Source organism: Acyrthosiphon pisum, chromosome A1, assembly GCF_005508785.2.
Source record: "Acyrthosiphon pisum isolate AL4f chromosome A1, pea_aphid_22Mar2018_4r6ur, whole genome shotgun sequence".
NCBI classification, from domain to species: domain Eukaryota; kingdom Metazoa; phylum Arthropoda; class Insecta; order Hemiptera; family Aphididae; genus Acyrthosiphon; species Acyrthosiphon pisum.
In genome coordinates, this window is record NC_042494.1 from 10,799,382 (window position 1) to 10,813,811 (window position 14,430).

Sequence of the window (14,430 nt, forward strand, 5' to 3'; positions counted from 1 at the left end):
CAGACACAAAAATAAAAAAAAAAATAAAAAAAAAAATAAAAAAAAAAACACACATCATTGTAAAATCAATACATTCATCGTTCCACTCAGAATCTAAAATTGGAAAATTAATATGTCTGTAAACGGTTAAAAACAAATCAAAATATTTTGAAAATTTTATTGTGTACCTATAGTAAATGCTAATATAAACAACGAGTGAAAAATTCATGTATCTACGGTTATTTGCTTTAGAGTTAAACCAAAAACCAAAATCAATTTTGTCGAAACCCGAATTCGGGTTTTTCTTATTTTTTTTTTGTTTTTCCCTGCACAATTCAACTACTGGGAATTTCAAATTTTGACCTACCTAATACACCAACTAGTTTACTTCCTATCGAACACGATACTGAAATTTAAAATCTAAGCATTATTTCGACTATTTATCGTGTACACAGATACAAAAAAAAAATTAAAAACACACATCATTATAAAATCAATACATTCATATCACCTCCGCTCAGAATCTAAAATAAAAATATATTATTTGTTGATAATAAATTACCGATAATATTTAGGAAAAAATGATCGAAATGCCTGTTAATAATAATATTCCGTATCGTTATTCATTCGTTTCTGATGATTAAATTGTACACCAAACTGAATATTAGGTAAATGTCCCTAAAATTAAATTCTATTATAAAGACAAGTACCTATAAATTAAGAATTACAGGTATTAATTATCCAAGTTCTTACTTATGGTTGTTGTTTTTCCAAGGTATAGGTGTAACGTCTTTTTACGTTATCGTTTTGATATAAAATATAAATTTATTAGAGTTACATTTTTTGAGCGCTTTTAGTCAAATATATGTTTATATAATGTGTAATATAATTAGAATAAACATTATACATTATAAATCGATGGAAAGTTAAAAAAAAAACTGACTCGAAAATTTGGAATGGAAGGGTTTGTGTAATCACTTAGCATAATATAGATTATCTATAACATGTCTACTACTGTGGTTGCGTATAATAAAATATATTTTATACGTTCCATTGATAACACTATATTAAATTATTATGTATGTATTATATTATATTTTGATAAAAAAAAAAAAATTAAATAATAAAACCAATTTTCGTTGTACGGTTAAATTATGTAATGGCGTTTGAACGTGAACATAAAAAACATATAATGTAATATGAAGGTATTGTTATTATTACTACGTGTCTACAATTTGACAATATATCTATAGATTCTAAAATCAATATAATAATAATAATAATAATAATAACATTATTGCTGACTTTCATTGGAAAATGTAATAAGTGTTTTTCGCCATCTTGTATCTAAAAATAAATACTTGGGCACTCATACAACTACACAAGTCACAAAGTAGGTAATTCTTATTATTATACGAAATATATAAATTCTTTTCGTTGTAATATACCTATTTTGTACGCCAACCCAAGTCGATATGTTAGACACCTAACAAAGTAACATCTGACCATTTTGGACCATTCTAACTAAATCGTAGTTAACCATTGAATTACGTTTTTTTCTGAAATGTATGCGTTGTCTTTAGTATGAACATGTTTTCGTTTAAACATGAAACATCATAAAATTATTATTAATTGTGACCTTGTATGTGCGATAAGAATTTGATTGACATGTATAGTTTTTTTAACATCTAATTCCATATTTAGTAATTAATAGTTAATAATTATACTGTCTATACGTCAGCGTTATAACGTAGAATCTCATGAGTGTTTTTATAATTAAAAGTATAAGTTTAAAATTCAATATAGGTAGGTACAAACTACAAGTAAAATTTCATAGAATAAATATTCCATAAGATATATAATAATAATATACATGTTAATATAATATTAAGTACATTATATACCAACTAAATTATAAAATTACAAGTGAGCTTAGTAAAAATTCAGAATCTCTGTATATTAGGTATTTTATTATTGAAGAATTTTTTGGTTTTCTTTACATTGTTGGCATAAAAGAAACCAGTTTTGAAATTGTATATTCAACTCGTTAAAATGGACATTAAATTCGAATGTTATTCGAAAACGTTGACGACGTTTTTGTTTTGCAGTTAGGCTTGTTATTCAAAAATAAGAAAATAAATATCATTTTAACCTTGAATTTTAAAACACAACTACCCAATATGGGGTGGGTCGTTGACATTTGCACTTAGATGATAAATTCTTTCAGACTTGGCGATGCTATTTTAGTCTTATACGATATTAGTCCATTACGTAAACTCGACCGTAATAAAACGAGTGTCCGTTTTTTTTTTTCCATTACACATTAATAATATTATTTTAAATTCGCTGGAAGACGAGTAAGTTGTAGCAAACGAGTTTTGAACGAAAAATACTGTGTTAAACTATGCACACGAACGTCTTATCTTTTCGCTATATACAACCTGCAGTCTTGAAAAAAAAAAACACGTGTGGTTTGTTTGTATTATTGCCATTTTTTATTTTGGTTTGGCGTTTTTGTTCGTCATTCGAATGATTACAGGGTTTATTCGTGTATTGTCTTTTGTGCCTTGATATCATATCGCTATAACTCGACACGTTTGCTTACAGGTATTATTTCGGAACGGTGCTGCAGTTCCAGATCCACAAGGCGATGTGCTTGGCATCCGGACAGTACAGGCCCAACGACCCGAACAAATTGTTACACAAGTGCGACATTTACCGGAGCAAGGAGGCAGGCGCCATAGTTAAGTGAGTGATATATGGAGATGGAAAATTCGATTTTATCGCATGTCATTAGATTATAATAAGACGCATAATATTGGCGACATAGATCGCCGTGCGGTATACCCATATTGCGTACCTACGCGTATAGTTATAACGACATATCAATATAATATTGTGCGTATTGTGTAACGGAGCAGTTGTTCGTGCATGTAGGACGCAAGTAGGTACCTATACCGTATTTTTTAAAAATATTTTATCATATTATTTGGTCTATTCAAACGTCAATTTTCCAGCGAAACGTCCACATTATACGCGATTTGCCCGCAGCCACAACCGTCGTCGAGCTGATTGTTATAATAATATCTTCTTTTACGACACCGAATAGCGTGCCACGCGATGACGCCGCGTGATATACAATTCACATTTTAACCAGCAAATAATACAATATTATTGTCGTAGATCGTCGTATTGTCCGTGTTTACCGCCGCGGGACGACGACAATAATAATACTTATAATAATATTACGGGTACTATTTAAGACATATTTTCAACTCGCAGCCGTTCAATGTCATTCGCGGACTCGGTATTTGCTGGTCGTCCGCGCTCAGAGTTCCCGATCGTCCTTGGCTTTTAAATCTGGTTGATATACAATATTATTATACACGCATTATTGTTCTGCGTTCATATTATGACATAACGTTTATTAAGAGGACGTCATGTGTTGTCTCTGTCTTACGACAACTGGACAACATGACACATTCGGCAGTTCCGATTTTGTCTTAGGTTAGGTTATAATAGCTTAAGAACATTATTGATTGTGTTCTCTCATCGGTTTTCTTACGATATTTTGATTTTCAAGCGAGTTACGGCGAGACTCTTTAAACCCGAATATTTTACGTCTTTGATATTAAAATGTAACAACACAATATTATTCGAATAATATTATATAGGAACTGCTGGATGTTAATTTTGCCAATTTTAGTGTGTTATGCGTTTGTAAGGCGGATACAACATGACATGTAGGTGTGACGTCCTCCTGATACGATCGCGAGAACCACCACGAAATTAATACGATTGCAGAACTCGTGGTGCAGACGCAAATGGCACCGGACAAAGGACGACAACTGCGTGAAATACTAATAATGATACGAATCATAGCACGCGTTCAAATTTAATAGTATTATTTATTAATAAATTAAGATAAACGACGGCGGCATAAGATGAGAATAATTTAAAATCGGATTATAATGAAACATTGAATAGTCATAACATTATAATGTGTATTGGTATTTCGAAATAAGCATTAGCTAATATGTATAATTATGGCTAGAGCGGGAGGTAAACCAGTAAAATTCAAACTGAAAAATCGCAAATCATTGAGTAGGCAATATAAATAAATTGAACACAATGTTTGGGATATTATACTCTCTGCAGGAGTCTGCATAATGAGTATAATATGACTATTACAACAAAGTCAAAAAACAAATGAAAGATCATTATAATTGTAGGTACCTAAATGATACATAGATAAGTATACGTTTCTTTTTTCATCACATTCGTGTTTAAAATTAAATTAAAAACTTTTAAATACCTACCTACTATAGTTTATTTTTTACAATAATTTAAATGTCATCGCATGTATTATTAAAATCGATTAAAAAAATACCATCGAGTTATATCATAATTGTCATGGTTCCCACCCATACAAATTGTTACTATACATTGAAATCTGTTGTTTGGCGATGATCCAAAGTATACGTGCCATTAAGTACTTATTTAAGTGTCTATTTAAAACCACACGACTTTAACGGTTTTATTAATAAATATACATTAATATACAATAATTATACGAAAGATACAAATTATAAATATCTATCAGTGTAACTAAAAAGGAATTAAAATATATATGTTATTATATTCTGTCTATAAACTATATCAACGCGGTGCCTCCCATAAAAAAAAAAATATCTCATTTTGTCGAATTACCGTTACGTCGTCGACGTGAATGGGTTTATGAAATCAATTCGGTCGGTTCTTTAATTGTTTTCCAATCAATAATAAACATTATTATTATCCGACTATAATATATTATATACACAATACACCTGATCACATACCGACACAATGCCATTGATAATATGATTGTGAAGTGCATATTGTGCACTGTGTGTGTATACGCTGTATAGTTTCATAATGGGCCCTGCGCATCCTCCTCTCGCGCATCACACGACGCTTTCGGAAAACGTTTCTGTGATATCGTATTGTTGTGTATTATATAGGTATAGAAGACGCGTACCAGTAATTTGTCGGCCACCGCTGCGACATATTTAATAAAATTGTCGTTATTACTATTGTTATTATCTAACGACACGTCCGGACGTCCGGTCCGCGTGTTGAATTTTTTGTCGTCGTACACGACTGCGGCAGCTGGCGCTCGTGTTCAACTACGCTGCCCGGTGTATATATAATATATAGGTACCTACTCGTTGCGGTGCGACAAGTCTCTTGTCGACGGGAAAACAAAAAAGTGAAACTCTCGGTGGACGTGTTTCCTGTGCGGGACCGAAATGCGGACAATGTCACAACAATATAATACAACTGCAAATAATGATCGTAGAGAAAAGGTCCAAACAGCTCCTCGCGCGACGTACGTGCACGTGTATAGATGTATAATATAATATAATGGAATATCGTATACGTTTTGTCAACGGAAAATGTTTAACGGGTTATTACTTTTTACGATGATGTAACGAGGTCGATCGCCATCGTTTTTTTCTCTCTCCGTATAATAATAATTACAATAATAATAATAATAATAATAATAATAATAATAATATTCTCGACAGCGGCCGAAACGCGCGCACATAATATGACACACATATTATTATTCCGTATATATTATATTATTTATGTCGTTATTGCACACAACGCTTTATATATAAACACTTGTGAACCGCGATATTAGAACGAAAATAAAAGCTGGCCGATACGATCGTATACACGTGTATAATATTTCTAATAAGTGCGATGTATGTAGGTATACGTGTGTAATAATTATATAGATATATCATAATATATTACTCTCGTTTATGTGGTCGCCACTCGCACTTAAATCGATTTTTTCTACATTCTATAAAGTTCACAATATAATAATGCAGTGTTGTATGATTCAGCGATTTATCATACTTAATATTCGGCGGCGACCAAGATCGACCGCGTTTGACCATCGCTGTGCATTATACATCATTTCATATAAGGACGTTTCCTTGAATGGTTTTCTTAATTGTTTTATTTTTTTTTCTTATAATAACAAAATAACAAATCGCTGTTATGGATCGTAAATGATAAATCATCGTAACTGCAATCGGTAGTGGAAAGATAATGTATCTACTCCATCTATCGACTTTGACTATTCGTCTTTCCAAACCTACAGGTGCGGGCCAAATGTTTTAACTATAGTTGCTATAGGTACTATTATATAAGGTAGTAGGTACCCATGTGTTGAGACCGCGGGAGTTGTCATGCAAATGCACTCGCGATAAATCCGCGACAGGAGTCGAATGGTATTTAAATTAATGAAGTTAATAAACTAATCATTTTAAAGATATTTTACCGGACAAATTAGACTTGATGGCATTGCAATTTAAAAGAGACAGAGGACGAAGGACATCTACAACGTAAAACATATTATTATAGTAGATTTTTATGACAAGGAGACAGATTGCAAGAAGGAAGAACTTTTTAAAAATGACATATTATATGTATACTGAGCTGAAAAATTCGCAGTGCTTTTGAAAAAAATCTGGAAAAACTAAATACTTACTAATTACGTAAAACTGTTATTTACGAGATACCTTCAGGTTTTAACATAATTGGTTTTTTGTTATTTCGTTGTGACGAATAACCATTGAGACTCAAAATTCTTGCATTTTCAAGCCTTCAACAAAAGCTGTCGATACACTTTTATAAATAAAACTGATCTCCGCCAACTAAATTAATAACATAATGTATATAATATAATTTTATCCTCAAAATATAATTTATACCTATCTATTATATTATTGTAATAATTAATAAGATGATATACCACTGCGATTTGTTTGTCAAAAATGAGTTCAATATACCGCATTACTAATAGAAAAATAAGTAACTAATAGTATTTAATATAAAAGAATTATAAAAATCTTAAGAATTGGCTAAAGGATAACACACCGTCTCCCCTAAGAATTGTTTTTCGTATGAAATAAAATTCAACACATTCATTATTACAGTGAGTATACAGTGAGTATCTATACACAATGACGAAGTTCACTCAAAACTAGCTACCTACTGTACAACAGAATGATTTCTCTGGTTTTTTAATAAAAATATTTTTTATATAATTATATTATATTATCTGTATTTGTTTAGTATTTTACGTAATATATTTATATTCGGATTTCGGCATGAAAACAATTAGAGTAGTATGCAGAAAATAATGCAGCGATTGAATCTAGCAATTTATTTGTTAGAACCACAAGTGTTTTCTTCACCCCAGTATTTTCTATACAATTTATGTAATTGATTTAATTTTTATCTCATATAGGAAAATCATGGAATCCGGATCATCGGAAAATTGGAGGGATACTTTATCACTAGCGATTGGTGAGAACAAACTTGACGGTTCAGCTCTGAGAGAATTTTTCCAACCACTCGAAGAATGGTTACGAAATGAAAACCTCAGGACAGGCCAGTTTATAGGATGGAATTACGGTATGTCATAAAATAGTAATTATTCATAAATATTAATGTTGTCTTCAACAAATTCGTATTGGAAACCTACGACTGTTTGTGAATTATAATCCAAAACACATGATATCATAAATGAATTAATGAGTAAATGATTACCATCCCATTGAGAGATATATCATATGCTCTGAAAATATTTGAAACATGGCCAAATGATTTTTTTTAACATTTAAATGATTATCATATCGGTTTAACTGGAGATGTTTTTGACCATATATTATTTAAGTGTACGGGTGACTTAATGACTTAGCTATAATGAGTATGTGAAAAAAAAATCGAGATGAGCGACCGGTTAACCTTGCACAACTTGGAATATGGTAACAAAAAAATTACACATTGGCAATAGTCTATATATAATATATGTATAGGTACACCGTATACCTATGTACAAATTGTATAATATAATTTAATGTGTTTATGATTTTTGCCCATAAATTGTATTTTATATTATTCCGCTTTACTTGAGAATTTGAAAAAAAATATAATATTGTAAATTTGTAATTTTATTCAGATGGAGATTACTGTAAGCATAGTATTGAAACGGCTAATCTACAGGTTTATGGAGGATTTTACAATGGCGCTAATTCTCCAGTAACGTCGACTTTAGTGTTAATATCTTTACTATCAACATTGTTAATATGCGTTAATAGATATTTAATTTAACGAATTTTATATAAAAAAAATATGTTGTACAAAGTTATATTAATATTATGCATCCATGCTTACAATTATTAGCATCTATTACTCAAAATAGTGGCACTATAGTTTCAGTCAACGAAAAACAAGTTGTTCTTAATATTCCTTCATCATAATTGAATAGTACTTTTGTTTTTTTCTAAACGAACTAATCCCATTAAGTTATGAATATAATATAATATTTTTTGCTTTTACAATTTAATGTAATAAAAAGAAATGACAATATAACTTACCCAACTTTAATGGCCACATGATACTATAATATTAATCTATTATATATAATAAATATCTTAATAATCGATCTATGCTTCTAAAGTTATACATAATATATAACTAAAAAAAAAAATATCTTATTATAACACAAATAATAATTATTTTTATATTTTACTAATTTAGTTTTATGAACTTATAAAGTCATAACTTTGTATTACTTCTTTAGCTTTATTTATGATTGTATTTTTATAACATGTTTTCTAGTTTTATGGATATTATTAGACTGTAAGACTGGAGCGAAAAATTATTGAGCTTTTTTTAGAACAATATATACTACTTAAATATATCGTTTTATAAATGTTGTAATTAATATAATATACTTTACCATTTAAAGGCATGACAATTTATATTATAGGTGAGTTTTATAAATTAATATATTTGTATGTTAATAGTATTCAAAATACTTACAAATAATGTTATTAAACAACGTTTGTAATACTGTTTAGATTGTTATTAGACAGTTAATTTTCCGCTATTATTATATGAAGGAAACGCAAAAAAATGTCCAATAAAAATTTATATATTGTGATTTGTGAAGATGTTTCATATAAAATAACCAAAAAAAAAAATATATTTTTTAATTGTACAACTTATTGTTAAAACTGTTTCATTTATTGTATAATATGTATTATAAATACGATTATATACATATTATTATACTATTATACTACCTATACTATACATATAAGTTAATATTATGTATATTTTTTGACGCATTCTAAAATAAGTAACTCATATATAATATGACGGTTTAAACAATTTGAGAAAACATTTTCAGGTTATTGTAGTATTGGAAACTGAATTATACATTTATGCACATCGTCAATACATGTCCTACCTAACCGGAGTATTATATGTTATGTAAGAATAATATTAGAAACACTATGAATAGGTTACTCAAACGGTAATTAATAAAATATGTGTAGTCAAATAACTAATAACCAAACCATAGAAACAATACACACCCACTTTCAATACAATTAATGTATAGGCAATGTTCGGATTAGATAAGTATTTTTTTATCTAGATAAAGATAAAGATAATACAACTCAAATGTATCTAAATAGAGATAAAAGATAACTTAACTCATATTTATCTAGAAAAAGATAAAGATAAATACTTTTTTATTTGGATAAAAAAAAAGATACAATTATTTTTTAAATGGTTATACATTTTGGTATATTTTAGTTGGGCACTAGAAACATAATAATAATAATAATAATAATAATATAAATAAAAATAATTACATTATTTATAAGCCATAAACTCTATTTGAGAATCTGTATAAATATTTAAAAATTTAGTAAGTACAATTTCGCGATTTTTATCAATAAAAAATGTATCTAGATGAATTTATTCAGATTAGTAAAAAAATTATCTAAGATGAACGTTTAGATACCTTGTGACTATTGATCTAGATATGATGAAAGATGAACAAATAATTATCTAGATTTTCATCTAGATAAATTAATGTAGGTAAGTCCGAACACTGTGTATAGGTAGGTACACATTTAAAAAATATTTCAAATACCTACTTTTAAATAGTTAGTTGTCTATAGGAGCTCTTCCCCGAACTAGAATTTGTAGGTAGGTAAGTTTTTCTGACATTCCTCATAGCATTTAGCATCGAAATATAATGATTGGGCATTTTACTATTTAGCAAGACGCGTGCACCTATATAATGCAAAGACGAACATAATGTTGTATTATGTATAATTAAATAATATTATCGTCGTCGGGTAAAGGCTTCAAAATATTATGTCCATCATTTGGTACATCACATTTTGTTTCGTGGCATAAACTCGCATAAAAATCGCTTATGCTTCTCAATATTATATTCGAGGAGTTGCAGCCGCATGATCCGATAGATACCTGACGGCTGGTCGGCTCTCGATCGACAAGATAATATTGTCCGACAATTAACGGATTATGGAAAACAAAATTCTATTCTAATATTATAATGCACCGCGTACGGCGGCGTTTTCGGGGGGGTTAGTTAGTGTTTTTTTTCCACACGCGCACGTAATGATTATACGTCGCATTTATATACTTTGTGCCCACAGCGAATTACGAGTAACCGCGTTTGCCGTGAGGTCCTTTATTACGAGGCTCGTCCCTCTACCCGCACTATCCGCCCGGGACTTTGGGGAGGTCCGCTCGAAAATATTATGACCGATTCATTTCGTGTTCAACAGCGCGTGCGTGTCGTGAATGAAACGATTTGCGGTTTCAATCGCACCCCTCATCGTGTCCGCAATTATTGCGAATGCGTATCATCATCTCTATATAGGTAGACCTATATAATATTATATAGCTCACTTAACTCCCGCATTCACTGCAGCGCGGCCCGGACAACAATGCACTCGGTTTCCCAGAGGGTCGTGTACGTGTAATCTGTTGCGTGTTGTCCGCGCGCTAATCGGAAGATTTATATTATGGAACGCGAATCAAAAGAAGGGAGTCTTTTTTTTTAAGCCCACTCGTCGTCGCCACCGCGTGTACACACACACGTTGATGATAACATAATATGACGGAGACGGGAGACCGACTAACGAGCGAAACAGATCCGAGATAATGCGCCAGTGACATGTGAGATGATGTTATTAGGTATATTATATTATACCTATATGGCTATGATCCCCATCGATCCGCGTGCAGTGCGCCATACACGCGTTATTCGTTATTATCATCATTATTATTATCTACTATCGTCGTCTCTTTTTACGCGAAGGTACCAACGGTTTTTTTTGTGTTGTTTTTTAACCACTACAATATTTTGACGTAGCGCCAGTGGCATAACGACTTAACCTACGGACAACAGTGTGGACAAATGAAACCTGACGATTTGAGTTTATACAATCTAACTATATAATATATTAATAAATATCTAAAATTAAAAATTTATAATTTTTACATAATATATTATACACATTTTATTGAATTTGTCAATACTTATTAAGTATCTATTATTATATAATCATAATTTAAATTTATAAAAAAAAAGAAACTATAGGTTCAATAACAATCTCGGAGTATGGTTCATTTCACAAACCAGTTTTTTCATTGTCAAATTGTATTTATTTTAACCTCAAATAATAATTTTTATCTAATAGGCACCGTAAATACTGCTGCAGAAATGTATTGCAATTTATCAAGTCTGAGTTATAGATAATATTTTAATAAGCTTTAATCGTCGGAAAATCATAGAGTTTTCATTCCAAACGCGTGTTTGTTATAGTATACTATACACAAAAACCGATTATTTTGAGAAAACTTATTTTTTTTTTTGAGTGATAGGGGTTTCTCTAGTATTGGTATTACTTATTTAAATGCAAGTGCGAATGCATTGAACACAAATTATTTTCTACTAATCATATGACATTTTTAGACGGCTTGTACCAAACCCGGATTTGGTTACGAAATGCGTCGTATTCGATTGCTCATGAATCAAACAGTTTTCCTACTCACTTAAATAATTTATAGATTAAAATTCGATTTTTTTTTTGCACGTTTCTATATTGGATTAGGATTATCTTTTTGCATATTTTATTATTTTTACTTACAATAATGTTAATTAACACTTAATTTACACGCATAGGTTCGAAATACTCGCATGCGTGCGGATATATTATAATATAGGTACTAAACATAAATCAGACGATTTAATATATGCGGAAACTGCGTGCGTGTGGATTAAATATTATTAGCAAGTACGATTAAATTAGCATAATATATTATAATATTGTGCTCGTGCGAAGGCATACGTGCAGAAGACACCGTATAAAATGAATGCGATTGGCGTAAGATTATAATATGTATTTCACACGAGCCTAAATAGCTGAGCTGATCGTCGAAAGATATAACAACAAATAAAACGGAGATACCATTATTTTATTATACTGTTAGTGATGTTTGGTTTGAGAACTAAATCGAACTGAACCTTAGGTGTGCAAATTGATTAAAAAAACTGCTTATAGGCAGTACAAACAAATTCAAGTATTTGAAATAATTGTCTTTGAGTATATTGAAAAATTCCAAAAATCTGAGTTTAAGTTAATTAATTATTAAAAGAAAATATAGGGGCGAGCATGCTTGGTGATTCATCCTGTGTAATGTATGTAATCATAAGCACAAACGGCAGTCCCACCACCCCATGATATTTTCTAAAAATAATGTTTAGCACTGATAACGAACTTTAAAATTGTGGAGGACTTTGTCCCCAAAATCCCTCTTGGCCTCTTCCCATATTTGCGCCAACGTATCTAAAAATATGTAACCATTGTCCATTTGGAAACCTTTTAAATAAACCAAAAAAAATCTGTGTTAGCTACCCTTTAGTTACACCTATTACAGGGGCTGAGAAAAAAAACTATGAGCACCCTCCAAGTCTTAAGGAATCATTTGATACAAATTGTATTGTAACCGCTCCAGCCGTTTTGAGTCAAGTAGGTAATATTACAGATAGACAAACATCCATATTTGTATATGGCATTATATAGATTATAATTTATAGTATAACCTATTATGTAACGTGCAGTGAGATACGTAGGCGTTATAATAAATTGTCAACTAGTGGCTGTCATGATTTTCTATCGTTTGCGCTCATGTACGCCGGTGCAGTATAATAATAATACCTATTTAGCTAGATTTCCTATGTCGTTTTGTGGTCGCAGATTTTTCCGGATATCGGTGAATATTATTACGAGTCACCACGATAAATACGGTAAGGTACATAAGGTACGGTATATATAGATTAAAAGCAAAACGACACGATAATAATTATGGACCTGCAGCGTATTACGTCACGACACGGATTTTGTACAAGTGAAAATCGGCTATAGGTTTATGTATATATATAGCTGTCATCATTGTCATTACAATAATATTAGTACTGAGATTTGGATCGTGTGCACCTATATAGATACTATACTGCGGCAGTAGTCTTATTCGCGGATCGTCACACTGCTGCAGTGTTGTAAATGGCGTATTTGTATACGGCCTGACGCCGAAAACCTATATGCGACCGAGAGACGACCTAGTGGAATATCTAAATTAAACATGGAATCATGCCTCATGGAATATCTCAATTTATGATTGTTCAAAATTCATATATGTATATTATTCATATACTTAGGTATTTTAGGTCCGTTATTTTATCCTATGTATTTTTTAATTATTTTGGGAAAAAGTTACAACATTGTAAAATACTCTACAAATATAAAACGTCAAAATACACACAAAACAAGTATTTTAATAACCATTGGTATTATGCATTATGTGCATTGATTAACCTAAAACACATTTTTCTGCTTATAGATCAACATTTTTGTACACCAGAAAAAGTCCCAGATCTAGATAATAATAATTGAGCCTAATCTAACCTGCCCATATTTTGCCTCCGTATATGCTTTAACATTATAATAATAGGTACCTATATTTGCCGTGCGTCTTGTCAACCTGCCTCTAAACTTTTAAGACTTAATAAACGCGATTGCACGCAGTCTAAACAATTAACCGAAATAATTGAAAATTTGAGTTTTAAATTTACGACATATTTTACGTAGACGCAAACAATATAATTCCTATCGTTTATGGAAGATGAAATCTCATAACCGGAGAACCCATTATATAGTTCATAAACCTACACTCCGCAGTAGTATAATATATATATATATATATATATCGTGTCGGACTCTTCGGTGTGCTGTGCGTGCGTCTAAGGTGCAGGTATAAATATAATAGCCGTACATATTATGCCAGATATTTATACCTCCTATACGACGATTTTTCAAGGGCGTCCTGAATGGTGGACTGACATTCGCGACTATAAAAATAACACTAATATACAGACGACCGCGTATTTGTCTCTCTGTTTGCGGCGGACACGAAGACTGGTCCGTCGACGATACCAGTTCGGATTGTCTGTCGTGCACGACCGCAACGGCCGGACAATGCGCGCGTTAAAGTCTC

At 31.1% G+C, this 14,430-nt stretch overlaps 1 protein-coding gene across 1 annotated transcript; it reads left to right on the forward strand.

Moving 5' to 3' along the window:
• The first annotated feature begins 2,474 nt into the window (after nt 1-2,474).
• LOC100166964 (angiotensin-converting enzyme-related protein) lies at nt 2,475-9,042 on the forward strand. The gene is made up of 3 exons (XM_008190191.3): nt 2,475-2,727; nt 7,289-7,455; nt 8,003-9,042. Exons 1-3 carry the CDS (start codon nt 2,630-2,632, stop codon nt 8,152-8,154), a joined length of 417 nt encoding a protein of 138 aa, XP_008188413.1. The 5' UTR covers nt 2,475-2,629; the 3' UTR covers nt 8,155-9,042.
• The last annotated feature ends 5,388 nt before the right edge of the window (nt 9,043-14,430 follow it).